The sequence below is a fragment of the Pseudophryne corroboree genome, chromosome 6, assembly GCF_028390025.1.
Source record: "Pseudophryne corroboree isolate aPseCor3 chromosome 6, aPseCor3.hap2, whole genome shotgun sequence".
Classification (NCBI taxonomy): domain Eukaryota; kingdom Metazoa; phylum Chordata; class Amphibia; order Anura; family Myobatrachidae; genus Pseudophryne; species Pseudophryne corroboree.
This window is the reverse complement of record NC_086449.1, coordinates 403,386,523-403,411,859: the sequence shown is the minus strand read 5'-3', so window position 1 is coordinate 403,411,859 and position 25,337 is coordinate 403,386,523. Positions and strand designations below refer to the sequence as shown.

The following is a 25,337-nucleotide window of genomic DNA, read 5'->3' as shown; positions in this document are numbered from 1 at the left end:
TCCTAATTTGATGGTTTCTTCATGGATGGGTTGGCAGTCCGCTGGCCTTGGCAGGTAATGTTTTCTATATTTAGTCTATTATTATGTTCTACAATGGTCTGTTTCCTAAATTTGGTATTCTCTGTTGGAAAATGGAAAATCTGAGGTATTATTTAAGACCATGCCTTCTCTGTATCATGTATGTTTGACTGCATGCGTCTTTTCTTATGCATATGGCTATGTCTTACATCTTTATACTGCAAATTAATGTTTGTTCTGAACCTCAATAAAATATATATTGAGAAAAAAAAAAAAAACTGGACAAAAAAGAGAGAACCAGTTCCCAAATGGAGCTCAAAAATGGTTCAGAGCAGACATTATAAGGGATGTACAAAACATTCTATCAACAAGTCCCTCCAGTATGAGTGTGTTAAGATTTAAGGGACATTGCAGTCATTCATTTGCAGATTCTCCCAGTGTTAATGGAGCAGGAAGTCCATTGCATTCTATTACGTAACAAAAAGTCCTTTCGTTGGTAGTACAGTATAGTAACAAATAATAATCTGATATGAAAAAAGCTTACCACTTTATAAATGAATACGAATTCCCCTTCTCTGAACAGTCTATAACCCATTTTCAATGAGCGCCTGTTTTTTAGTCTTCTTTTCTTGAACCACCTGGACAAGATCCAGCTGTTCAGCACTCAAGTCAATTACTTCAGGCATCACTGAGGCTTGTTAGTAAAGTCAGAGTAGAACAGCATACACAAACCAATTTGCAGTCATCTTCAAAGCACATCTACCAGCATGCTCAATACAGATCCAAGTGATTTCAACAGCACTGTTAATGAGCATACTGCTCAATTTGGGACCACAATTGTCGCAATATTGGATCAATTACCCTCATTGTGTGACTAGCATTATTACAAAGTAGTGAAAGTACTCAGGAAAGCCAGACTGGAAAGAGGATAAACAGCGGTTGAAGTGAAGTTAGTCATTCGCCTTTCCTACTTACTTTAAAAATAAAAATAAAAAAAAATTGAGGAGTTTTTGCACATGAAGACACAAAACCCGGGATTTTAGTCAGTGCAAACGCAAACGACCCAGGACTATGTCCCAGGTCCCTGACCCTGCTCCGAACCAGGGTCACGGACTTGAGGCCTGGGAATTTGCTGGGTTGATACTGTGATACTGTAGATCCGGCAATTTCCCGGGTCGCAGTGGAAAAGGGGTGTTAGTTACACATGTGTCAGTGTGTAACGTGTACCTTTTAAGAACGCTTAAAAAAAGTAGACAGGAGAAAATTATAAAATGATGCTTTCTACTGTAGCAAGAAGCTCTGGAGGCTTGTCGAAATCAAGCAGTGGTTTTTATTTTCTCACCATGCATTAGAAATAAAAGCAGCTTCACTTTCAGCAGCTACAACATATATAAGCTTTTTTCAGCACAAAAGGATGCACAATAGAAAAGCTCTAAACAATATTGCCAGAGGTGATAATTGGGCTGAACGCAGTATTTTAAGACAGATTTTGCATTCTCAGTATGCCAGGTAAGTAGCCTAACTTCAGGAGAGCAAAATACTTGCTTTCCTGTACCAACCAAGCTAAACAAGTAACTGATTAGCAAAGTGGCACTTGGTCAAAGATCTATCCAGCTCAATGATGCAGCTACAAAATATGGGTTTCAGACCTCGGCTTAGAACTGTCTGTAAGGAGCCTGGTAGGGAGCAGTACGCCCACAGAGCTGGGGTCCCACTGTTATGCAGAGCTCAAAGAACAACATGAAGGTGTTCTTCTACAATAAACATGTGTTAAGTCCAAGATAAGAGTGCTAATTCAATTACCCTTGGTTTATGTGCCCTGTGCTCACGGGTTAACATTATGCAGGATATTTTCATAAAGCTACCACTTCCCTTGCAATTTAAATAAAAACTGCTATGTCGCACATTAATGTCTGCAGTGTGCAACCTATGTAAAGTACATGGGAAAGTGAGGAAATCATACTAAACTCCCCAAAAAGAGGCAAACAAGATAACAGGACAGCGTAGAAGGGACAGGGGAAGATACAGACGTGGAGAAATTTGCAGAGTACCCTTCCATGAAAGGACAGAAGAACCCATATTTTTTTCTGAAATAACGTGAAGGTTACAAAAGTAATTGTCATCCTTTAATGTTTATTCCATATTTAATAGAAATCAGACATTGCATTTGATTTTTGATTCAACTGAATATTTAAGTAATAAAACAAATGAAAATGGCATGTACAAAAATGATGGTACCCGTAACCTACTTGCACAATCTTTAGAGACAATCACTGCAATCAGGTGATTTTTGCAGCCATCAATTAGACTTTTGTACTTGTCAACAGGTAATCTGGCCCACTCTTCCTGAGCGAACTGCTCCAGCTGTCACAAATGTAATGGGTGCCTCCTTCAGTCTGCATGTTTTAGCTCTTTACATAGATGTTCGAAAGGATTCAGATCAAGGCACAAAGAAGACCACTTTCTGACACTGCCCAACACTTTATTTCAGAATGCCTTGTTAGTCTTGAACATTCATTGTATAATGCACAGGTTCAGGGCCCTCACCCCATGCCAGACCAATTAAAGCAGCTCTAAAACATAATCAAGCCTCCTTCATGTTTTACTGATGTTCCTATCTTTGAAAGCTTCAGTTATTTCATCTGTGAACATAAACCTGATGTGACTTGCCAAAAAGCCCCAGTTTTGACTCATCTGTCCAAAGGACATTCCCGCTGAAGCTTTTTGGTTTGTCTAGATGCATTTTAGCAAATTCCAATCTGGCTTTTCATAAAAAAATGGAGACCTCCTGGGTCTTCTTCAATGGAGATCACTATCATTCAAAAAGAATCAGATGGTGCAGTCAGACACTGAGATACTTTGAACTTGGAGTTCAACTTGTACCTCTTCAGAAGTTTTCCCTGGCTCTTTTTCTACCATTCTCACTATCTGGGGGTCAGTTGTCCTCTTGCGGCCATCTCCAGGGAGGTTGGGTACAGTCACATGGACTCTAAAACTCTTAAGTTTTTGCAAATGTAGTCACAGAAATATCAAGATTTTTGGAGATTTTATAGCTTTTTACCATTAACATGCTATAGAAATCAATAAACACCCTCTGAAAACCCATCTTTTGTTACAATTACCCTGCTCACACTGGTACACTGGGCCTGATCGTAGCAGCAAATTTGTTACCAGATGGGCAAAACCATGTGCACTGCAGGGGAGGCAGATATAACATGTGCAGAGAGAGTTAGATTTGGGTGGGGTGTGTACAAACTGAAATCTAAATTGCAGTGTAAAAATAAAGCAGCCAGTATTTATCTTGCACAGAAACAATACAGCCCACCCAAATCTAACTCTCTGCGCACATGATATATCTGCACCCCCTGCAGTGCACATGGTTTTGCCCAACTGCTAACAAATTTGCTGCTACAATCAGGTCTGAATTAGGCCCACTGTCACTACTGTTCCAATCTCGCTCTTCTTGTCTGACCTATGCACTAGAACGGCAGCTCTCCCATGAGCAGTCACCTCCCTGTCACTTCCCTGTATTATGCTGTTTATGTATACTTTGTTCTCCCCACACTCTGATTCTGTGTAGCACTTTACAAATCACCATCATAACAACAACAACAGTGTGGTTTGATGAGGTCACCTATAATTTTCTTTCTTATCTCCTGTATAACATACACTCAAATGAACAAATGTTAATATGATATCAATCACTTCAACTCCTCTGCCGGTAAGGGAACTTTTTAATATACAAGGCGGCCTTTAGTAAATAAAATAACTCTACAAAGTCTGCCTAAGATAGATTGTGCCATATTTTTAACAAGTGGCAGAAACTAAATCATGCACAAATGTGGGGGATAATCTGCTGTAAAGTCAACCTATTAAGACTTAATTGGGAGAGTGCTGCAAGTAGAAATCTCCAATAATGATGGCTGAAAAGATAAAAATCTTCAGAGGTTCTTAAATCTAATGCAGACAAAAAGGATGGGGCCCTATATGAGACTGTTGTTTAACCTCACCACATAACCTGCGCTATATAGCTAATCAAATGTATGGGCAGAATGTATTCAGGCTACAAGATTACATCTAAATGTGTGCAACTATCTTAAAACAATAATAAGGAGGGAGGTGTAGATGATAATGTACAAATACATGCTAATGATATAGTATGTCACTATCCAGTAAAGATCTCTCCTACCCATTTTACAGTACTAGAGAAACACAATGCACTTTACCTTCCAGAGACCACAAGAGTGCCATCATCAAGTAAATAGTCCTTCACATTTTCTGGCAGAGGGATGATTATGCTAAAACAAACAAATAAATAAATAAATAAATCCTAAAAATCATGTGAGCTGAAGCAGCAAACATCCTTATATAAACACATGTGGGTTTTGTCCCAGTTACTCATACTGTAGATTCTGCTCCGAATATCTGGGAAGAAAAGCTAGGCAGGAGAATGTCCTATAACCCCCTACTATATGTTAATCAATGAAAACTGTATGTTATTTCATGGCTCGACAAATCCCGGAAGCCAGGTCGCCATGGACCCTAGAATTTGCTCCCTGGTAACCAGATTATTCAGGTAGAGAGGAAGCAGACCCTCGTTAGCCCCACATGAGATTTGTGGGAGTCTGTATTGCGGCGCCCATTTCAAGCACAGGAGTGCATGTGCTGAATGTCCGTCCCGGCCTGTGCCGACTGCTGTGCCTGTCGGTCCCGGCCTGCTCTCAGCCTGCCTGTGTTATTTCATTATTACAAGACTTCATGGAACTTTGCAAGTGTTATCACTTATTACTATACAGCAGATGTTACTAACGTTGATTTGTTTACAGACTTCCCACAATTATGATATAGGAATCAATAAACACGCTCTGAAAACCCACTTTTGTTACAATTGCCCTGCTCACACTGGTACCCTGTCACTATTGTCCCAATCGCACCGATGTTCTTTTCCCACTAGAATGGTAGCTCTCCCATGAGCAGTCACCTCCCTGTCACTGCCCTGGATGATGCTGTTCTCCCCACACTCTCATGCTGTGTAGCACTGTGGACTCTTACAGATCATTATCACCTTCATCATAATAATACCAACAATGTGGTTTGATGATGTTGGCTACCAGCATGCGTGTATAGCCCTTTCCAACCACACCAACAGGCCCAAGTGACAGGGACCCACCAGTGCAGAATGGCCAGTAGGCCAGTCATAGCTTAATGATGATTTGTACTTTGCTGCTGTTAAACTTACATTGCTTGATTATGACTGGCAGGGGTCTTTATGCTGGCATGCCTGCTATCACATCTGCATTATGTCATTTCATACAAAATGCTTGTCGACTCTTTTGAGAGTGTGTGCTGCTGGCAAGACGCGTGTGTGTGTGTGTGTGTGTGTGTGTGTGTGTGTGTGTGTGTAATGCTATGCATGTGCCAGGACACACTTCCCACCACTCAGGGACTGCAGTCTAGGTAGGCAGTGCCTCTCCTGTCATACTCCTCCAAAGTGTTAACTACAAAAATTAGTGGAATAATAAAGATGATATTTATAACTTATACATATCTTTTTTAGTATTATTCTACTAATTTTCATAGTGATATGTTACCAAATATGCTGTGCTGCAGAGAGAATCCAGAGAGGCAGTGACCAGCCCTGCCTACTCTCCATATGTCAGAAGTGCCTGGAGCGGGGGTGGGGAAGAGCTGCAGCCAATAATGCTGCCTGGTTGCAGTTCAATCTCAGCAGCTTCTCTCCTCCATGCTCCCTGCCCATACTGCTGATGGAAGAGCTGGCTCTGGGGACCACCTAGATGTTAGTTTGGAGAGGACCCAGCAGCAACTGAGGTTTTGCTGGGAGCCTGTGACAGGAGGTAGCAGTATATGCTCCCAGCCCTCCTGCAGCGTATGGTGTCACACTGCAGCCGGCTACCACCAGGTACTGTGCCCATGCATCCCCTCCTCTCTCTCCACAAAGTCCCCTGGCACTGCTTCCCTGTGCCATGTATTAACCTGTGCCCCCATGTGCTATGCATTACTCTGTTCCATGTGTTAACCTGTGACATATGTTCTCTCTTACCCCCGCCACATTTTACCCTGTACTATGTATTAGCCTGTGCCATGCATTACATTGTACAATGTGTTACCTTGTGCCATCTGTTATTTTGGGCACTCTGTCATGTGTTAATCTATACCAAGTGTTATCCTTTGCCACCCCCTGTACCAGGTGTTACCCTTTGCTATTAGCCTGTGCCACCTTTGCCATCTGTTACTTTGTGCCCCCCCAGTGCCATGTGTTACCCTGTTCCTCCTGTGCTATGGATTAGCCTAGACCCACCCAGTGTTGAGTTAACCTGTTCTCCCCGTGCTATGTATTACACTGTGCCATGTGTTACCCTGTGCCCTCCATGCTATATACTGTACTGCTTGCAGAGGGGATGGGCTATATATAGGGTGGTATATGGAGTACATCTGGCTCTGATACTAGCCAGTGCCTCCCCAACCATTGACCTCACTGCACGTCACTGCCACCACTACCAGTAATGATGTGAGGGGGAAGGCTGGGAGTACACCATGCAGCCACGCTGTGCCTCACCTCCTGATACTGAGCTTCTTAAACCTGGGATACCACACAGAGAACTGACTGTGCACCACCTGCTCCTTCTTCATGCTGACACCACCAGCAGCACAGGAAGCTGGTGTTCTATCTCAAACACCTTCCGGGTGAAACAGCACTAGCAATCAAAACTTAAACTCTTGTTCAGGAAGTCTGACGCCAGGGGGCAGTGTTATCCTCTCATGCCTATCTATGTCCGCGCTGCGTTACCACATAGGAGAGCACTAGTGCAGCTCCCAGCACGTCCGGAGAGAGGCAGGCTGCGCCCACACGGGGGGATGCAATAGCCTGCCGAACCGGAGACGTCAGGTTGAATCCGCGTGTCACGCCTCGCTCTGACTAGCGCTACCGCTCCACAAGCCGGCTGAGAGTGTGGTGTGGGCGTGTCCCGTTGAAGCGAGGCGTGTAACGCAGATGAGACAGGCGCCGATTGGCTGCTGTGTGATGAGGGTATTTGTAGGAGGCGTGGCCTAGCTGTTAGTGGGAGAGTGTCTGTTCCTGGTTCCCGCACGTTGTTGCTGTTGCCCTGTGTGTGTGTAGGTAAGCGGGCGGCGGCTGTGTTATAGGGCGGCATGGGTGTGTCACCCGCATCCTCACCCTGAGCGTCACATGTTCACCTGCATGTTGTCAGCAGTAGGAGGGTTTTGTTGTATATAGCTGGCAATGACTCTCCCTGCATAAAAATCTCCATTACAAATCATTTGCCAGGTGAGGCATGGTAGGGATGCAGCCAGGCTTTCTGTCACCCAGGGCAAAGATTCATCTCCATGTAATACATAGCTGTGCCCATACGTTGGGCGGTGAGTGATTGTAGGTATTACATATGCATGATCCTTTCCTGCAGATGGGTAACATGTCACCTTAGGCCTGTGTCATGCAGCATTATTAATAGCCAATTGCCAGTGCCACATAAGATGCAGGATGGCCATGTCTCCATTTAATGAATAAGATGATCAGTAAAGCGCTGCAGTTCTCTAAAGTATTGTGACACCTATGCTGTCAAGTAAAGATTGCACATGTGCAGTAGAAAAAAAAAAAAGTATAAACGAAAGCCAAGGCAAGCGCACTGGAACGGAAGATGCCAGGCGTCAAGTAGGTATAGTCCTGCTGCAGTATCGAGTATGAAAATCAGGGGTCTATGTACTAAGATTTGGTGAGAGATAAAGTACCAGCCAATCAACTCCTTTTTGTTTCATAGACATTGTTAATCGTAAGACAGATGAAAAACAAGTGGATGGAAACCCCCCAACCTTATGCATAACTATGAATATCTGTTGCAAACTATGGTCATCTATATCGACATATCAAATACTTGTATATTGGAACACGGGATACAGTTATGTGACCGGTGGTCAGGAGACCGCCAGTCACATTACCGACACCTGGATTCCGACCGATCATGATTTTACCGGTAGGCATGCCGGCTAACAGGGACTATGCCCACCCATAGAGTGAGAATAGAACCTGTTATACTCCCCGCCGGCATTCCGCCACTGGAATCCCACCATCCCAACCCGTGCACATGGTTTTGTCCATTAGCTAACAAATGTGCTGCTGCGATCAGATCTGAATTAGGCCCGTGGAGCGTACACAGTACACAATTGCTTTGTTTCAAGCAATCACCTGGACTTCAAAAAGTTGAGGAGACTTATTTATAGGCAAGAATGGGCCGAACTCTATATACACTACAAATTCTGAATGATGCCTTTCTGACTGGTCCAATAGAGCGTCTGTAGCACACGCTATGACCGTTACAGATCCAACGGATTACTGACCGACTATTAGGTCCTTGTGCAGAATACACACTAAACAACTGTCATTTCTCTAACGTCCTAGTGGATGCTGGGGACTCCGTAAGGACCATGGGGAATAGATGGGCTCCGCAGGAGACATGGGCACTTTAAGAAAGAATTTAGATTCTGGTGTGCTCTGGCTCCTCCCTCTATGTCCCTCCTCCAGACCTCAGTTTGAATCTGCCCGGACGAGCTGGGTGCTGTTCAGTGAGCTCTCCTGAGCTTGCTGTGAGAAAGTATTTTGTTAGGTTTTTTATTTTCAGGGAGCTCTGCTGGCAACAGACTCCCTGCATCGTGGGACAGAGGGGAGAGAAGCAGCCCTACTCTCTGAAGCTAGGTCCTGCTTCTTAGGCTACTGGACACCATTAGCTCCAGAGGGATCGTACACAGGATCTCGCCCTCGTCGTCCGATCCCAGAGCCGCGCCGCCGACCCCCTCGCAGAGCCGGAAGACGGAAGCCGGGTGAGTAGGAGAAGCAAGAAGACTTCGAAATCGGCGGCAGAAGACTCCGGTCTTCACTGAGGTAACGCACAGCACTGCAGCTGTGCGCCATTGCTCCCACACACCTCACATACTCCGGTCACTGTAAGGGCGCAGGGGGGGGGGCCCTGGGCAGCATTTGCACCTCTTTTTGGCAAAAGTGAACATATATACAGTTGGGCACTGTATATATGTATGAGCCCCCGCCAAGAAAATACATATTTAAGCGGGACAGAAGCCTGCCGTCGAGGTGGCGGGGCTTCTTCCTCAGCACTCACCAGTGCCATTTTCTCTGACGTCCTAGTGGATGCTGGGACTCCGTAAGGACCATGGGGAATAGCGGCTCCGCAGGAGACAGGGCACAAAATAAAAGCTTAAGGATCAGGTGGTGTGCACTGGCTCCTCCCCCTATGACCCTCCTCCAAGCCTCAGTTAGATTTTTGTGCCCGGCCGAGAAGGGTGCAATCTAGGTGGCTCTCCTGAGCTGCTTAGAATAAAAGTTTAGTTTAGGTTTTTTTATTTTCAGTGAGTCCTGCTGGCAACAGGCTCACTGCATCGTGGGACTAAGGGGAGAAGAAACGGACTCACCTGAGTGCAGAGTGGATCGGGTTTCTTAGGCTACTGGACATTAGCTCCAGAGGGACGATCACAGGTTCAGCCTGGATGGGTCACCGGAGCCGCGCCGCCGTCCCCCTTACAGAGCCAGAAGAGACGAAGAGGTCCGGTGAAATCGGCGGCAGAAGACATCCTGTCTTCAGACTAAGGTAGCGCACAGCACCGCAGCTTTGCGCCATTGCTCTCAGCACACTTCACACTCCGGTCACTGAGGGTGCAGGGCGCTGGGGGGGAGCGCCCTGAGACGCAATATAACAGTATATACCTTAGGTGGCAAAAAGAATACATCACATATAGCTCCTGGGCTATATGGATGTATTTTAACCCCTGCCATTTTTACACTAAAAAGCGGGAGATAAGGACGTCGTGAAGGGGCGGAGCCTATCTCCTCAGCACACAAGCGCCATTTTCCCTCACAGCTCCGCTGGAAGGACGGCTCCCTGACTCTCCCCTGCAGTCCTACTTCAGAATCAGGGTAAAAAAGAGAAGGGGGGGCATTTTTGGCAGCAAATAACGATAATAACGGCAGCTATAAGGGAATAACACTTATATAAGGTTATCCCTGTATATATATATATATAGCGCTGGGTGTGTGCTGGCAGACTCTCCCTCTGTCTCTCCAAAGGGCTAAGTGGGGTCCTGTCCTCTATCAGAGCATTCCCGGTGTGTGTGCTGTGTGTCGGTACGCGTGTGTCGACATGTATGAGGAGGAAAATGAGGTGGAGGCGGAGCAGTTGCCTGTGTTAGTGATGTCACCCCCTAGGGAGTCGACACCTGACTGGATGATTGTGTTTAAACAATTAAGTGATAATGTCAGCAATTTGCAAAAAACTGTTGACGACATGAGACAGCCGGCAAATCAATTAGTACCTGTTCAGGCGTCTCAGACACCGTCAGGGGCCCTAAAACGGCCGTTACCTCAGTGGGTCGACACAGACCCAGACACAGATACTGAGTCTAGTGTCGACGGTGACGAGACAAACGTAATGTCCAGTAGGGCCACACGTTACATGATCACGGCAATGAAAGAGGCATTGAACCTTTCTGACACTACAAGTACCACAAAGAAGGGTATTATGTGGGGTGTGAAAAAACTGCCAATAGTTTTTCCTGAGTCAGATGAAATTAATGAGGTGTGTGATAAAGCGTGGGTTTCCCCCGATAAAAAACAGCTAATTTCTAATAAATTATTAGCACTATATCCTTTCCCGCCAGAGGTTAGGGCGCGGTGGGAAACACCCCCTAGGGTAGATAAGGCGCTCACACGTTTATCTAAACAAGTAGCGTTACCGTCCCCTGATACGGCCACCCTCAAAGAACCAGCTGATAGGAGGCTGGAAAATATCCTAAAAAGTATATACACACATACTGGTGTTATACTGCGACCAGCAATCGCCTCAGCCTGGATGTGCAGTGCTGGAGTCGCATGGGCGGATTCCCTGACTGAGAATATTGATACCCTGGATAGGGACAATATTTTGTTAACTATAGAACATTTAAAGGATGCATTGCTATATATGCGTGATGCACAGAGGGATATTTGCACCCTGGCATCAAGAGTAAGTGCAATGTCCATCTCTGCCAGAAGAGCATTATGGACGCGACAGTGGTCAGGGGATGCAGATTCCAAACGGCACATGGAAGTATTGCCGTATAAAGGGGAGGAGTTATTTGGGGCTGGTCTATCGGACCTGGTGGCCACGGCAACGGCTGGGAAATCCACCTTTTTACCCCAGGTCACTTCACATCAGCAGAAAAAGACACAGTCTTTTCAAACTCAGTCCTTTCATTCCCATAAGTACAAGCGAGCAAAAGGCCACTCCTTTCTGCCCAGGGGCAGAGGAAGAGGAAAAAGACTGCACCATGCAGCCGCTTCCCAGGAGCAGAAGCCCTCCCCTGCTTCTGCCAAGTCTTCAGCATGACGCTGGGACTTTACAAGCAGACTCAGATATGGTGGGGGCCCGTCTCAAGAATTTCAACGCGCAGTGGGCTCACTCGCAAGTGGATCCCTGGATTCTACAGGTAGTATCGCAGGGGTACAAACTGGAATTCGAGGCGTTTCCCCCTCGTCGGTTCCTGAAGTCTGCTTTACCAAAGTCTCCCTCCGACAGGGAGGCAGTTTTGGAAGCCATTCACAAGCTGTATTCCCAGCAGGTGATAATCAAGGTACCCCTCCTGCAACAAGGAAAGGGGTATTATTCCACGCTGTTTGTGGTACCGAAGCCGGACGGCTCGGTGAGACCAATTTTAAATCTGAAATCCTTGAACACTTACATAAAAAGGTTCAAATTCAAGATGGAGTCACTCAGAGCAGTGATAGCGAACCTGGAAGAAGGGGACTATATGGTGTCTCTGGACATCAAAGATGCTTATCTCCACGTCCCAATATACCCTTCTCACCAAGGGTACCTCAGGTTTGTAGTACAAAACTGTCATTATCAGTTTCAGACGCTGCCGTTTGGATTGTCCACGGCACCTCGGGTCTTTACCAAGGTAATGGCCGAAATGATGATTCTTCTACGGAGAAAAGGCATTTTAATTATCCCTTACTTGGACGATCTCCTGATAAGGGCAAGATCCAGGGAACAGTTAGAAGTCGGAGTAGCACTATCTCAGGTAGTGTTACGTCAGCACGGGTGGATTCTAAATATTCCAAAATCGCAGCTGATTCCAACGACACGTCTACTGTTCCTAGGAATGATTCTGGACACAGTCCAGAAGAAGGTGTTTCTCCCGGAGGAGAAGGCCAGGGAGTTATCCGAGCTAGTCAGGAACCTCCTAAAACCAGGCCAGGTCTCAGTGCATCAGTGCACGAGGGTCCTGGGAAAAATGGTGGCTTCTTACGTAGCGATTCCATTCGGAAGATTCCATGCAAGAACGTTTCAGTGGGATCTACTGGACAAATGGTCCGGATCGCATCTGCAGATGCATCAGCGGATAACCCTGTCGCCAAGGACAAGGGTGTCTCTCCTGTGGTGGCTGCAGAGTGCTCATCTACTAGAGGGCCGCAGATTTGGCATTCAGGATTGGATCCTGGTAACCACGGATGCCAGCCTGAGAGGCTGGGGAGCAGTCACACAGGGAAGGAATTTCCAGGGCTTGTGGTCAAGCATGGAAACATCTCTTCATATAAACATTCTGGAACTAAGGGCCATTTACAATGCCCTAAGTCAAGCAAAACCTCTGCTTCAGGGTCAGGCGGTGTTGATCCAATCGGACAACATCACGTCAGTCGCCCACGTAAACAGACAGGGCGGCACGAGAAGCAGGAGGGCAATGGCAGAAGCTGCAAGGATTCTTCGCTGGGCGGAAAATCATGTGATAGCACTGTCAGCAGTGTTCATTCCGGGAGTGGACAACTGGGAAGCAGACTTCCTCAGCAGACACGACCTTCACCCGGGAGAGTGGGGACTTCACCCAGAAGTCTTCCACCTGATTGTAAACCGTTGGGAAAAACCAAAGGTGGACATGATGGCGTCACGTCTAAACAAAAAACTGGACAGATATTGCGCCAGGTCAAGGGACCCTCAGGCAATAGCAGTGGACGCTCTGGTAACGCCGTGGGTGTACCAGTCAGTGTATGTGTTCCCTCCTCTGCCTCTCATACCAAAAGTACTGAGAATCATAAGAAGGAGAGGAGTAAGAACTATACTCGTGGTTCTGGATTGGCCAAGAAGGACTTGGTACCCGGAACTTCAAGAGATGCTCACGGACGAACCGTGGCCTCTACCTCTAAGAAAGGACCTGCTACTGCAGGGGCCTTGTCTGTTCCAAGACTTACCGCGGCTGCGTTTGACGGCATGGCGGTTGAACGCCGGATCCTGAGGGAAAAAGGCATTCCAGAAGAAGTCATCCCTACTCTGGTCAAAGCCAGGAAGGACGTAACCGCAAAACATTATCACCGCATTTGGCGTAAATATGTTGCGTGGTGTGAGGCCAAGAAGGCCCCTACAGAGGAATTTCAACTGGGTCGTTTCCTTCATTTCCTGCAAACAGGACTGTCTATGGGCCTAAAATTAGGGTCCATTAAGGTTAAAATTTCGGCCCTGTCGATTTTCTTCCAGAAAGAACTGGCTTCAGTACCTGAAGTTCAGACATTTGTAAAAGGGGTGCTGCACATACAGCCTCCTTTTGTGCCTCCAGTGGCACCTTGGGATCTCAATGTGGTGTTGAGTTTTCTAAAGTCACATTGGTTTGAACCACTTTCCACGGTGGACTTAAAATATCTCACATGGAAGGTGTCGATGCTGTTAGCCTTGGCTTCAGCCAGGCGTGTGTCAGAATTGGCGGCTTTATCATATAAAAGCCCTTACTTAATTTTTCATTCTGACAGGGCGGAATTGAGGACTCGTCCTCAATTTCTACCTAAGGTGGTTTCTGCATTTCACATGAACCAACCTATTGTGGTACCTGGGGCTACCAGGGACTTAGAGGACTCTAAGTTGCTTGACGTTGTCAGGGCCTTGAAAATATATGTTTCCAGGACGGCTGGAGTCAGAAAATCTGACTCGCTGTTTATCCTGTATGCACCCAACAAGCTGGGTGCTCCTGCTTCTAAGCAGACGATTGCTCGTTGGATTTGTAGTACAATTCAGCTTGCACATTCTGTGGCAGGATTGCCACAGCCAAAATCAGTAAAAGCCCATTCCACAAGGAAAGTAGGCTCATCTTGGGCGGCTGCCCGAGGGGTCTCGGCTTTACAACTTTGCCGAGCAGCTACTTGGTCAGGGGCAAACACGTTTGCTAAATTCTACAAATTTGATACCCTGGCTGAGGAGGACCTGGAGTTCTCTCATTCGGTGCTGCAGAGTCATCCGCACTCTCCCGCCCGTTTGGGAGCTTTGGTATAATCCCCATGGTCCTTACGGAGTCCCAGCATCCACTAGGACGTCAGAGAAAATAAGATTTTACTTACCGATAAATCTATTTCTCGTAGTCCGTAGTGGATGCTGGGCGCCCATCCCAAGTGCGGATTGTCTGCAATACTTGTACATAGTTATTGTTACAAAAAAATCGGGTTGTTATTGTTGTGAGCCGTCTGTTCAGAGGCTCCTACGTTTTGTCATACTGTTAACTGGGTTCAGATCACAAGTTATACGGTGTGATTGGTGTGGCTGGTATGAGTCTTACCCGGGATTCAATATCCTTCCTTATTATGTACGCTCGTCCGGGCACAGTATCCTAACTGAGGCTTGGAGGAGGGTCATAGGGGGAGGAGCCAGTGCACACCACCTGATCCTTAAGCTTTTATTTTGTGCCCTGTCTCCTGCGGAGCCGCTATTCCCCATGGTCCTTACGGAGTCCCAGCATCCACTACGGACTACGAGAAATAGATTTATCGGTAAGTAAAATCTTATTTTTTCTCCACAGCTCCGCTGAGAGGAAGCTCCCCAGGCTCTCCCCTGCAGATACACGGTAGAAGAGGGTAAAAAAAGAGGGGGGGCACATCATTAGGCGCAAAAATCAATATAACAGCAGCTACTGGGTTAACATTAAGTTACTGTGTTATTCCTGGGTTTATAGCGCTGGGGTGTGTGCTGGCATACTCTCTCTCTGTCTCTCCAAAGGGCCTTGTGGGGGAACTGTCTTCAAAAAGGGCATTCCCTGTGTGTGTGGTGTGTCGGTACGCTTGTGTCGACATGTTTGACGAGGAAGGCTATGTGGAAGCAGAGCGGGAGCAAATGAATGTGGTGTCTCCGCCGACGGCGCCGACACCTGATTGGATGGATATGTGGAAGGTCTTAAATGATAATGTTAATTCCTTGCATAAAAGGTTGGAAAAAGCTGAAGCCTCAGGACAGTCAGGGTCTCAGCCCGTGCCTGATCCTATGTCGCAGAGGCCGTCAGGGTCTCAGGTGCGCCCACTATCCCAAATTATTGACACAGATACCGACATGGATTCTGACTCCAGTGTCGATTACGATGATGCAAAGTTACAGCCTAAATTGGCTAAATCCATCCGTTATATGATTATAGCAATTAAGGATGTGTTGCACATCACAGAGGAAACCCCAGTCCCTGACAAGAGGGTTCATATGTATGGGGAAAAGAGGCAGGTGGTGACCTTTCCCCATTCACACGAGCTAAATGAGTTATGTGAAAAGGTTTGGGAATCTCCAGATAAAAAACTGCAGATTTCCAAATGGATTCTTATGGCGTATCCTTTCCCGCCAACGGACAGGTTACGCTGGGAATCCTCCCCTAGGGTGGACAAAGCTTTAACACGCTTATCCAAGAAGGTAGCCCTGCCGTCGCAGGATACGGCTACCCTCAAAGATGCTGCGGATAGAAAGCAGGAGGGTACCCTGAAGTCCATTTATACACATTCAGGTACCTTACTGAGGCCGGCGATCGCGTCGGCCTGGGTGTGTAGTGCTGTGGCAGCATGGACGGACACCCTGTCTGAGGAACTTGATACCTTAGAAAAGGATACTATATTATTGACCCTGGGGCATATAAAAGACGCTGTCCTATATATGAGAGATGCTCAAAGAGACATTAGTCTACTGGGTTCTAGAATAAATGCTATGTCGATTTCTGCCAGAAGGGTCCTGTGGACTCGGCAATGGACAGGTGATGCCGAATCAAAAAGGCACATGGAGGTTTTACCTTACAAGGGTGAGGAATTGTTTGGGGAGGGTCTTTCGGACCTGGTCTCCACAGCTACTGCTGGAAAGTCAAATTTTTTGCCATATGTTTCGTCACAGCCTAAGAAAGCACCGTATTACCAAATGCAGTCCTTTCGATCACAGAAAAGCAAGAAAGTCCGAGGTGCGTCCTTTCTTGCCAGGGGCAGGGGCAGAGGAAAGAAGCTGCACAACACAGCTAGTTCCCAGGAACAGAAGTCCTCCCCGGCTTCCACAAAATCCACCGCATGACGCTGGGGCTCCACAGGTGGAGCTAGGCCCGGTGTGGGCGCGTCTCCGAAATTTCAGCCACAAGTGGGTTCACTCCCAGTTGGATCCCTGGGCAATAGATATTGTGTCTCAGGGATACAAGCTGGAATTCGAAGAGATGCCCCCTCACCGATACCTCAAATCGGCCCTGCCAGCTTCCCCCCTTGAGAGGGAAATAGTGTTAACTGCAATTCACAAATTGTATCTTCAACAGGTGGTGGTCAAGGTTCCCCTCCTTCAACAAGGAAGGGGTTATTATTCGACCATGTTTGTAGTACTGAAACCGGACGGTTCGGTCGGACCCATATTGAATTTAAAATCCCTGAACATGTACCTGAAAAGGTTCCGGTTCCAGATGGAATCGCTGAGAGCGGTCATCGCAAGCCTGGAAGGGGGGGATTTTATGGTGTCTCTGGACATAAAGGATGCATATCTTCATGTCCCCATTTATCCACCTCATCGGGCGTACCTCAGATTTGTGGTACAGGATTGTCATTACCAATTTCAGACGTTGCCGTTTGGTCTCTCCACGGCTCCGAGAATATTTACCAAGGTAATGGCGGAAATGATGGTACTCCTGCGGAAGCAAGGGGTCACAATTATCCCATACTTGGACGATCTCATCATAAAAACGAGGTCAAGAGAGCAGTTGCTGATAAGCGTAGCACGTTCTCTGGAAGTGTTACGGCAACACGGCTGGATTCTAAATATTCCAAAGTCGCAGTTGATTCCTACGACTCGTCTGCCTTTCCTGGGCATGATTCTGGACACAGACCAGAAAAGGGTTTATCTCCCGATAGAGAAAATCTCAGGAACTCATGACACTGGTCAGAAACCTATTAAAACCAAAACAGGTGTCGGTGCATCACTGCACTCGAGTCCTGGGAAAGATGGTGGCATCATACGAGGCCATTCCCTTCGGCAGGTTCCATGCGAGGACCTTTCAATTGGACTTACTGGACAAATGGTCCGGATCACATCTTCAGATGCATCGGTTAATCACCCTATCCCCCAGGGCCAGGGAGTCTCTCCTGTGGTGGCTGCAGAGTGCTCACCTTCTCGAGGGCCGCAGATTCGGCATTCAGGACTGGGTCCTGGTGACCACGGATGCAAGCCTCCGAGGGTGGGGAGCAGTCACACAGGGAAGAAATTTCCAAGGTCTGTGGTCAAGTCAGGAGACTTGCCTTCACATCAACATCCTGGAACTAAGGGCCATATACAACGCCCTACGTCAAGCGGAGACCCTGCTTCGCGACCAACTGGTTCTGATTCAGTCAGACAACATCACCGCTGTGGCTCATGTAAACCGACAAGGCGGCACAAGGAGCAGGGTGGCAATGGCGGAAGCCACCAGAATTCTTCGCTGGGCGGAGAATCACGTAAGCGCACTGTCAGCAGTGTTCATCCCGGGAGTGGACAACTGGGAAGCAGACTTCCTCAGCAGGCACGACCTCCACCCGGGAGAGTGGGGACTTCATCAAGAAGTCTTCACGCAGATTGCAAGTCGGTGGGAACTGCCACAGGTGGACATGATGGCATCCCGCCTCAACAAAAAGCTACAGAGGTATTGCGCCAGGTCAAGAGACCCTCAGGCGATAGCTGTGGACGCACTGGTGACACCGTGGGTGTTCCAGTCGGTCTATGTATTTCCTCCTCTTCCTCTCATACCCAAGGTGCTGAGAATCATAAGAAAAAGAGGAGTGAGAACAATACTCATTGTTCCGGATTGGCCAAGAAGGACTTGGTATCCAGATCTGCAAGAAATGCTCACAGAGGAACCGTGACCTCTTCCTCTAAGACAGGACCTGTTGCAACAGGGGCCCTGTCTGTTCCAAGACTTACCGCGGCTGCGTTTGACGGCATGGCGGTTGAACGCCGGATCCTAGCAGAGAAAGGCATTCCGGATGAGGTTATTCCTACGCTGATAATGGCTAGGAAGGACGTGACAGCTCAACATTATCACCGTATATGGCGAAAATATGTTGCTTGGTGTGAGGCCAGGAATGCCCCTACGGAGGAATTCCAGCTGGGCCGTTTCCTTCACTTCCTACAGTCAGGAGTGACTTTGGGCCTAAAATTGGGTTCCATCAAGGTCCAGATTTCGGCCCTATCCATTTTCTTTCAAAAAGAGCTGGCTTCTCTACCTGAAGTTCAGACGTTTGTAAAGGGAGTGCTGCATATTCAGCCTCCTTTTGTGCCTCCAGTGGCACCTTGGGATCTTAACGTGGTGTTGAGTTTCCTGAAATCCCACTGGTTTGAATCACTCAAAACGGTGGAATTTAAATATCTCACGTGGAAGGTGGTCATGCTACTAGCCTTGGCTTCGGCTAGGCGTGTGTCAGAATTGGCGGCTTTGTCACATAAAAGCCCCTATCTGGTTTTCCATGCGGATAGAGCAGAATTGAGGACCCGTCCACAACTCCTGCCGAAAAAAGGGGTTTCATCTTTTCATATAAACCAACCTATTGTGGTGCCTGTGGCTACTACTGACTTGGAGGATTCCGAGTTGCTTGATGTGGTCAGGGCTTTGAAGGTTTATGTAGCCAGAATGGCTAGGGTCAGGAAAACAGAGTCTTTGTTTATCCTGTATGCTTCCAAAAAGCTTGGTGGTCCTGCTTCAAAGCAAACTATTGCTCGCTGGATCTGTAACACGATTCAGCAGGCTCATTCTGGGGCTGGATTGCCGCTGCCAAGATCAGTTAAGGCCCAATCCACTAGGAAGGTGGGCTCTTCTTGGGCGGCTGCCCGAGGGGTCTCGGCATTACAGCTGTGCCGAGCGGCTACTTGGTCAGGTTCAAACACTTTTGCAAAGTTCTATAAGTTTGATACCCTGGCTGAGGAGGACCTTGTGTTTGCTCAATCGGTGCTGCAGAGTCATCCGCACTCTCCCGCCTGTTTGGGAGCTTTGGTATAATCCCCATGGTCCTTACGGAGTCCCCAGCATCCACTAGGACGTTAGAGAAAATAAGATTTTACTTACCGGTAAATCTATTTCTCGTAGTCCGTAGTGGATGCTGGGCGCCCGTCCCAAGTGCGGACTTCTTCTGCAATACTTGTGTATAGTTATTGCTGCAATAAGGGTTATGTTATAGTTGCATCAGGGTTGTACTGATGCTCTGTTGTTGTTCATACTGTTGACTGGGTAAGTTTATCACAAATTATACGGTGTGATTGGTGTGGCTGGTATGAGTCTTACCCTGGATTCCCAAAATCCTTTCCTTGTACTGTCAGCTCTTCCGGGCACAGTTTCTCTAACTGAGGTCTGGAGGAGGGACATAGAGGGAGGAGCCAGAGCACACCAGAATCTAAATTATTTCTTAAAGTGCCCATGTCTCCTGCGGAGCCAGTCTATTCCCCATGGTCCTTACAGAGTCCCCAGCATCCACTACGGACTACGAGAAATAGATTTACCGGTAAGTAAAATCTTATTTTTATAGGCTTTGATAGAAAATAACGGTTACAAGCTGATTGGGTGCCATGAGCAACTTCTCAGTTTTTGCTCTCTCCAAGATTTGATACATTTCCCCCTCAGTCTGCTTGTTAAGGAAGTTGCACACAGCTGTACACTTAAAATGTGGTTGAATCGGCAGTGTGCAAGCTACCCCAAAGCTTTCTTCTTGCTAGAAAATTGCCAAACATTTGAGCAGCTTTTTTCAGGGATGGTGGGGGTTTCTATAAGAAATTAATGTCAGAGTATAGTTAAAAATGACTGATATTGTAGAAGTAATGGCATTGGTGGTGCTAAAAACCCGTGTGTCCTGGAGCTAAAGCTCAGTTGGTTTATTTTTCATTTTAAAACAATTATGTCTAGAATGTATTCACACAAACTGAGTCTAAAAATAAACACAAAGGTTTAATATTTTATGCTACCTGTGTTTTGAGGTTTTTTTTTTCATGAATTTTAGTTTTTATGTATTGATGTAAAATAGGACAGACTAAAGAACTTGGGATATAAATAGGGTAAGTGGAAGGAGTAAAGTCCTCTGGGGTGATGCGAATTATATAGATTTACTGAAAAAGTTCAAGCATTCTAAAGCTGGGCATACGCTATACAATTATCAGGCAGACAATTTGTGGTTGGAATGAAAACCTGGTAATGGATGGGTTCAACTGACAACACTGAAAAATTTACAATACCTGTTATTTATACACTACTTTGCTTAAAGTATTCACCCCCCTCCCCTTTGCATTTTTCATGTTTTCTTGCCTCACAACCTGGAATTAAAATGGATTGTTTGAAGGTTTGTATCATTTCATTCACAGAACATGCCTACAACTTTGAAGATTTTTCTTTTATTGTGAAGCAAACAACATATAGGACAAAATAACAGAAAACGTAAGCGTGCATAACTATTTGCCCATTCCTTTGGTTTGAGATCTGGGCTTTGACTAGGCCATTCCAACACCTTTAAATGTTTTCCCTTAAACCACTCAAGTGTTGCTTTAGCAGTATGCTTCGGGTCATTGTCCTGCTGGAAGGTGAACCTCTGTCCCAGTCTCAAATCACTGGAAGACTGAAACAGGTTTTGCTCAAGAATATCCCTGTATTTAGCACCATCCTACTTTCCCTTGACTCGAACCAGTTTCCCAGTCCCTGCTGCTGAAAAACATCCCCAAAGCATGATGCTGCCACCACCATGTTTCACTGTGGGGTTGGTGTTCTTGGGGTGATGGGACATGTTGGGTTTGCGCCAGACATAGCGTTTTTCTTGGTGGCCGAAAAGCTAAATTTTAGTCTCCTCTGACCAGAGCACCTACCTCCATACATTTGGGAAGTCGTCCACATGCCTTTTGGCAATATTCAAAATGTGCCTTCTCATTTTTGCCACTAAGTAATGGCTTTTTTTCTGGCCTCTCTTCCATAAAGCCCAGCTCTATGGAGTGTACGGCTTATTGTGGTCATATGCGCAGATACTCCAGTCTCTGCTGTGGAACTCTGCAGCTCCTTTAGGGTTACCTTTGGTCTCTGTGCTGTCTCTCAGATTAATGCCCTTCTTGCCCGGTCTGTGAGTTTTGGTCGCCGACCCTCTCTTGGCAGGTTTGTTGTGGTACCATGTTCTTTCCATTTGAAGATGATAGATTTGATGGTGCTCTGGGATTTGGATATTTCTCATACGTCCTAGAGGATGCTGGGGTCACCATAAGAACCATGGGGTATAGACTGGATACTCAGGAGACATGGGCACTTTAAGACTTTGAAAGGGTGTGAACTGGCTCCTCTATGCCCCTCCTCCAGACTCCAGTTTTAGAATTGTGCCCAGGCAGACTGGATGCACACTGAGGAGCTCTGCTGAGTTTCTCGGAAAAAAGACTTTTGTTAGGTTTTTTTATTTTCAGGGAGACTGCTGGCAACAGTCTCCCTGCTTCGTGGGACTAAAGGGAGATAAGTATGACCTACTTCCAGTGAGTTCAAAGGCTCTGCTTCTGGCTACAGGACACCATTAGCTCCTGAGGGTTTGATCACCAGGTACGCCTAGATGCTCGCTCCTGCAGCCGTCCGTCACCCCGTTACAGAGCCAGAAGTCAGAAGACAGGTGAGTAGAAGATGATCAAGAAGACTTCAGTGACGGCATGCTGCGCGCCATGCTCCCACAGCAGCACTACAGGGTGCAGGGCGTGGGGGGGGGGGGGGGCGCCCTGGGCAGCAGAAAAAACTCAAAATAGACTGGCAAGAGCGGACATAAGTGCCTAGGCACTGTCCTAACCCCCGCCAGTATAAAAATATATTTTAAAGCTGGACTGAAGCGTGCCATTAAGGGGGCGGAGTTTCGTCCTCACAGCTCAGCGCCATTTTCCTCTCCATAAGGCGGCAGAAACGCTGGTCCTTCCTCACACTTCTGTATAAGTATCAGGGTGCAAAACGGGGGGGGGGGGGGGGGGAGGGTACAGTAATATTGGTGCAATATATATTTATTAGAAAAGCTCTGCAGGTCTGGGGCATTCTTTAGTGTTTCAGAGCCGGTGATTAGGCGCTGGGTTGTGAGCTGGCAAAACTCCCTCTGTGTCTCTCTGACAGACTTTACTGTGAGTCTGTCCCCTATATGCCCAGTGTGTCTGTGGGTGGGGTGTTTGAGACACGTGTGTCGACATGTCTGAGGCTGAGTGCTCTTCCCAGGAGGAGACTGTATTAGGGACACAAACAGCTGTGGGAGTGACCCTGTCAGCACCGCCGACTCCTGATTGGGTGAATATTTTGATTGCTAATGTGGCTCTTATTAGTAAGAGATTAGATAAATCTGAATCTCAGAACCAGGCATGGAAGAAATCTGTGGAGGATGTGTTATTACAGGTCCAGACCCCTTCGGGGTCACAAAAACGTTAGTTTGCCCAGCTGGCAGACACTGATACCGACACGGACACTGATTCCAGTGTCGACTATAGTGATTCCAGATTGGATCCAAAATTAGCAAAGAGCATTCAGTACATGATTGTGGCGGTAAAAGACGTATTACATATTTCCGAGGACCCTGCTGTTCCTGATACAAGGGTCTGTATGTATAAGGAAAAGAAACCTGTGGTAACGTTTCCTCCCTCTCATGAACCGAACACTCTCTTTGAAAAGGTTTGGGAAAGCCTTGACAAAAAGTTTCAGATCCCAAAAGGATTCAGGTGGCGTATCCGTTTTCCTCTGGGGATAGGGAAAAGTGGGAGTCGCCCCCCATTGTGGACAAGGCCCTATCGCGGTTGTCTAAAAAGGTGCCTCTCCCATCTCCTGATACGGCAGCCCTTAAGGACCCTGCGGATCGCAAGCAGGAAAATACATTAAAATCCATTTATGCCACCACGGGTACGCTGCTCACACCAGCCATTGCATCGGTGTGGGTGAGTAGTGCTATCGAAAAGTGGGCAGATAACTTGTCATCTGACATAGATACCCTAGATAGGGATAGCGTCCTTTTGACACTGGGTTATATCAGGGACGCTGCAGCCTACCTAAAGGAAACGGCGAGAGATATTGGCCTTTTGAGATCAAAGGCCATGCCATGGCAGTCTCGGCTAGACGAGCATTGTGGATCCATCAATGGAATGCTGATGCTGACTCCAGAAAAAATATGGAATCTCTGCCATATAAGGGTGGTGTCTTGTTTGGTGACGGTCTCGCTGATTTGGTATCTACAGCTACCGCGGGTAAGTCATCATTTTTGCCTTAGTCCGAGGTTCTTCCTTCCTTGCTACTAGAGGAAGGGGTAAAAGATCGCCGGCCTTGGCAGGTTCTCAGGAGCAGAAGTCCTCCCCGGCTTCTGCCAAATCCACCGCATGACGCTGGGGCTTCTCTGCGGGAGTCTGCACCGGTGGGGGCACGTCTCAAACTCTTCAGTCAGTTCTGGGTTAATTCGGACCTGGACCCATGGGTTTTAGAAATAGTGTCCCAGGGGTACAAACTAGAGTTTCAGGACGTTCCCCCTCGCCGATTTTTCAAATCGGCCTTACCAGTTTCTCTTCCGGACAGGGAGGTAGTATGCAACGCAATACAAAAGTTGTGTCAAAATCAGGTCATTATCAGGGTTCCCCCGTCACAACAGGGAGAAGGCTTTTATTTGAGCCTGTTCATGGTCCCGAAGCCGGACGGTTTGGTCAGACCAATCCTGAACCTAAAATCCCTCCGTTTCTACCTAAGAAAATTCAAATTCAAGATGGAGTCTCTCCGAGCAGTGATCTCCAGTCTGGAGGAAGGGGATTTTATGGTGTCGGTAGACATAAAGGATGCCTACTTACATGTTCCCATTTATCCTCCGCATCAGGCTTACCTGAGGTTTGCAATTCAGGATTGTCATTACCAATTTCAGACGTTGCCGTTTGGTCTGTCCACGGCTCCGAGGATTTTCACCAAAGTGATGGCGGAAATGATGGTTCTCCTTCGCAAGCAAGGAGTCACGATTATCCCGTACTTGGACGATCTCCTGATAAAGGCGAGATCCAGGGACCAACTGGTGCAGAGCATTACACTCTCCCTGGCAGTTATGCAACAACACGGTTGGCTCCTAAATTTGCCAAAATCACAGTTGGTTCCGACGACATGGCTGTCGTTTTTGGGAATGATTCTGGACACAGAATTACAGAGAGTTTTTCTTCCAGTGGAAAAGGCTCTGGAGATTCAGAACCTGATCAGACAAATTCTGAAACCAGCAAGAGTGTCAGTCCATCAATGCACTCGTTTGCTGGGGAAGATGGTGGCGGCCTTTGAGGCCATTCAGTTTGGCAGGTTCCATGCCAGAGTGTTTCAGTGGGACCTGTTGGACAAGTGGTCCGGATCCCACCTGCACATGCACCGGAAAATAATTCTGTCTTCCAAGACCAAAATCTCACTCCTGTGGTGGCTGCACAGGTCTCACCTCCTAGAGGGGCGCAGGTTCGGGATCCGGGACTGGATCCTAGTAAACACGGATGCGAGTCTCCGAGGCTGGGAGGCAGTCACACAGGGGGAAAACTTCCAGGGAATATGGTCAAGCCAGGAAACTTGTCTACACATAAACGTTCTGGAGTTAAGGGCCATTTACAACGGCCGCCTTCAAGCGGGAACGTCTGCTTCGCAATCGGCCCGTACTGATCCAGTCGGACAGTATAACAGCAGTAGCGTACATAAACCGCTAAGGCAGAACAAAAAGCAGAGCGGCAATGGCAGAGGCCACGAAGGTTCTCCGCTGGGCGGAAAGGCATACAAGCGCCCTGTCAGCGGTCTACATTCCAGGAGTGGACAACTGGAAAGCAGACTACCTCAGCAGACATGATCTCCATCCAGGAGAGTGGGGTCTTCATCAAGAGGTCTTCACAGAAGTGACAGGTCTTTGGGGAATTCCTCAAATAGACATGATGGCGTCTCGTCTCAACAAGAAACTTCAGAGATATTGTTCCAGGTCGAGGGACCCTCAAGCAAATAGCAGCGGACGCCCTAGTGACACCGTGGGTGTTTCAGTTGGTGTATGTATTCCCTCCGCT

The 25,337-nt window shown here is 47.2% G+C and overlaps 2 protein-coding genes across 2 annotated transcripts in view; one reads left to right on the top strand and one right to left on the bottom strand.

Moving 5' to 3' along the window:
• CDC123 (cell division cycle 123) overlaps window positions 1–6,912 on the bottom strand; it is a 263,700-nt gene extending 256,788 nt beyond the window's left edge. The window contains exons 1-2 of the mRNA XM_063926879.1: window positions 6,596–6,912; window positions 4,245–4,316 (exon numbers count right to left, since the gene is read on the bottom strand). Of these exons, the coding sequence (XP_063782949.1) occupies window positions 4,245–4,316; window positions 6,596–6,669 (146 nt within the window). The 5' untranslated portion in view covers window positions 6,670–6,912. The remainder of the gene's footprint in view (window positions 1–4,244; window positions 4,317–6,595) is intronic.
• The window catches only part of NUDT5 (nudix hydrolase 5), a 104,601-nt gene continuing 85,010 nt past the window's right edge, over window positions 5,747–25,337 (top strand). The window contains exon 1 of the mRNA XM_063926880.1: window positions 5,747–5,938. Coding sequence (XP_063782950.1) covers window positions 5,762–5,938 — 177 coding nt within the window. The 5' untranslated portion in view covers window positions 5,747–5,761. The remainder of the gene's footprint in view (window positions 5,939–25,337) is intronic.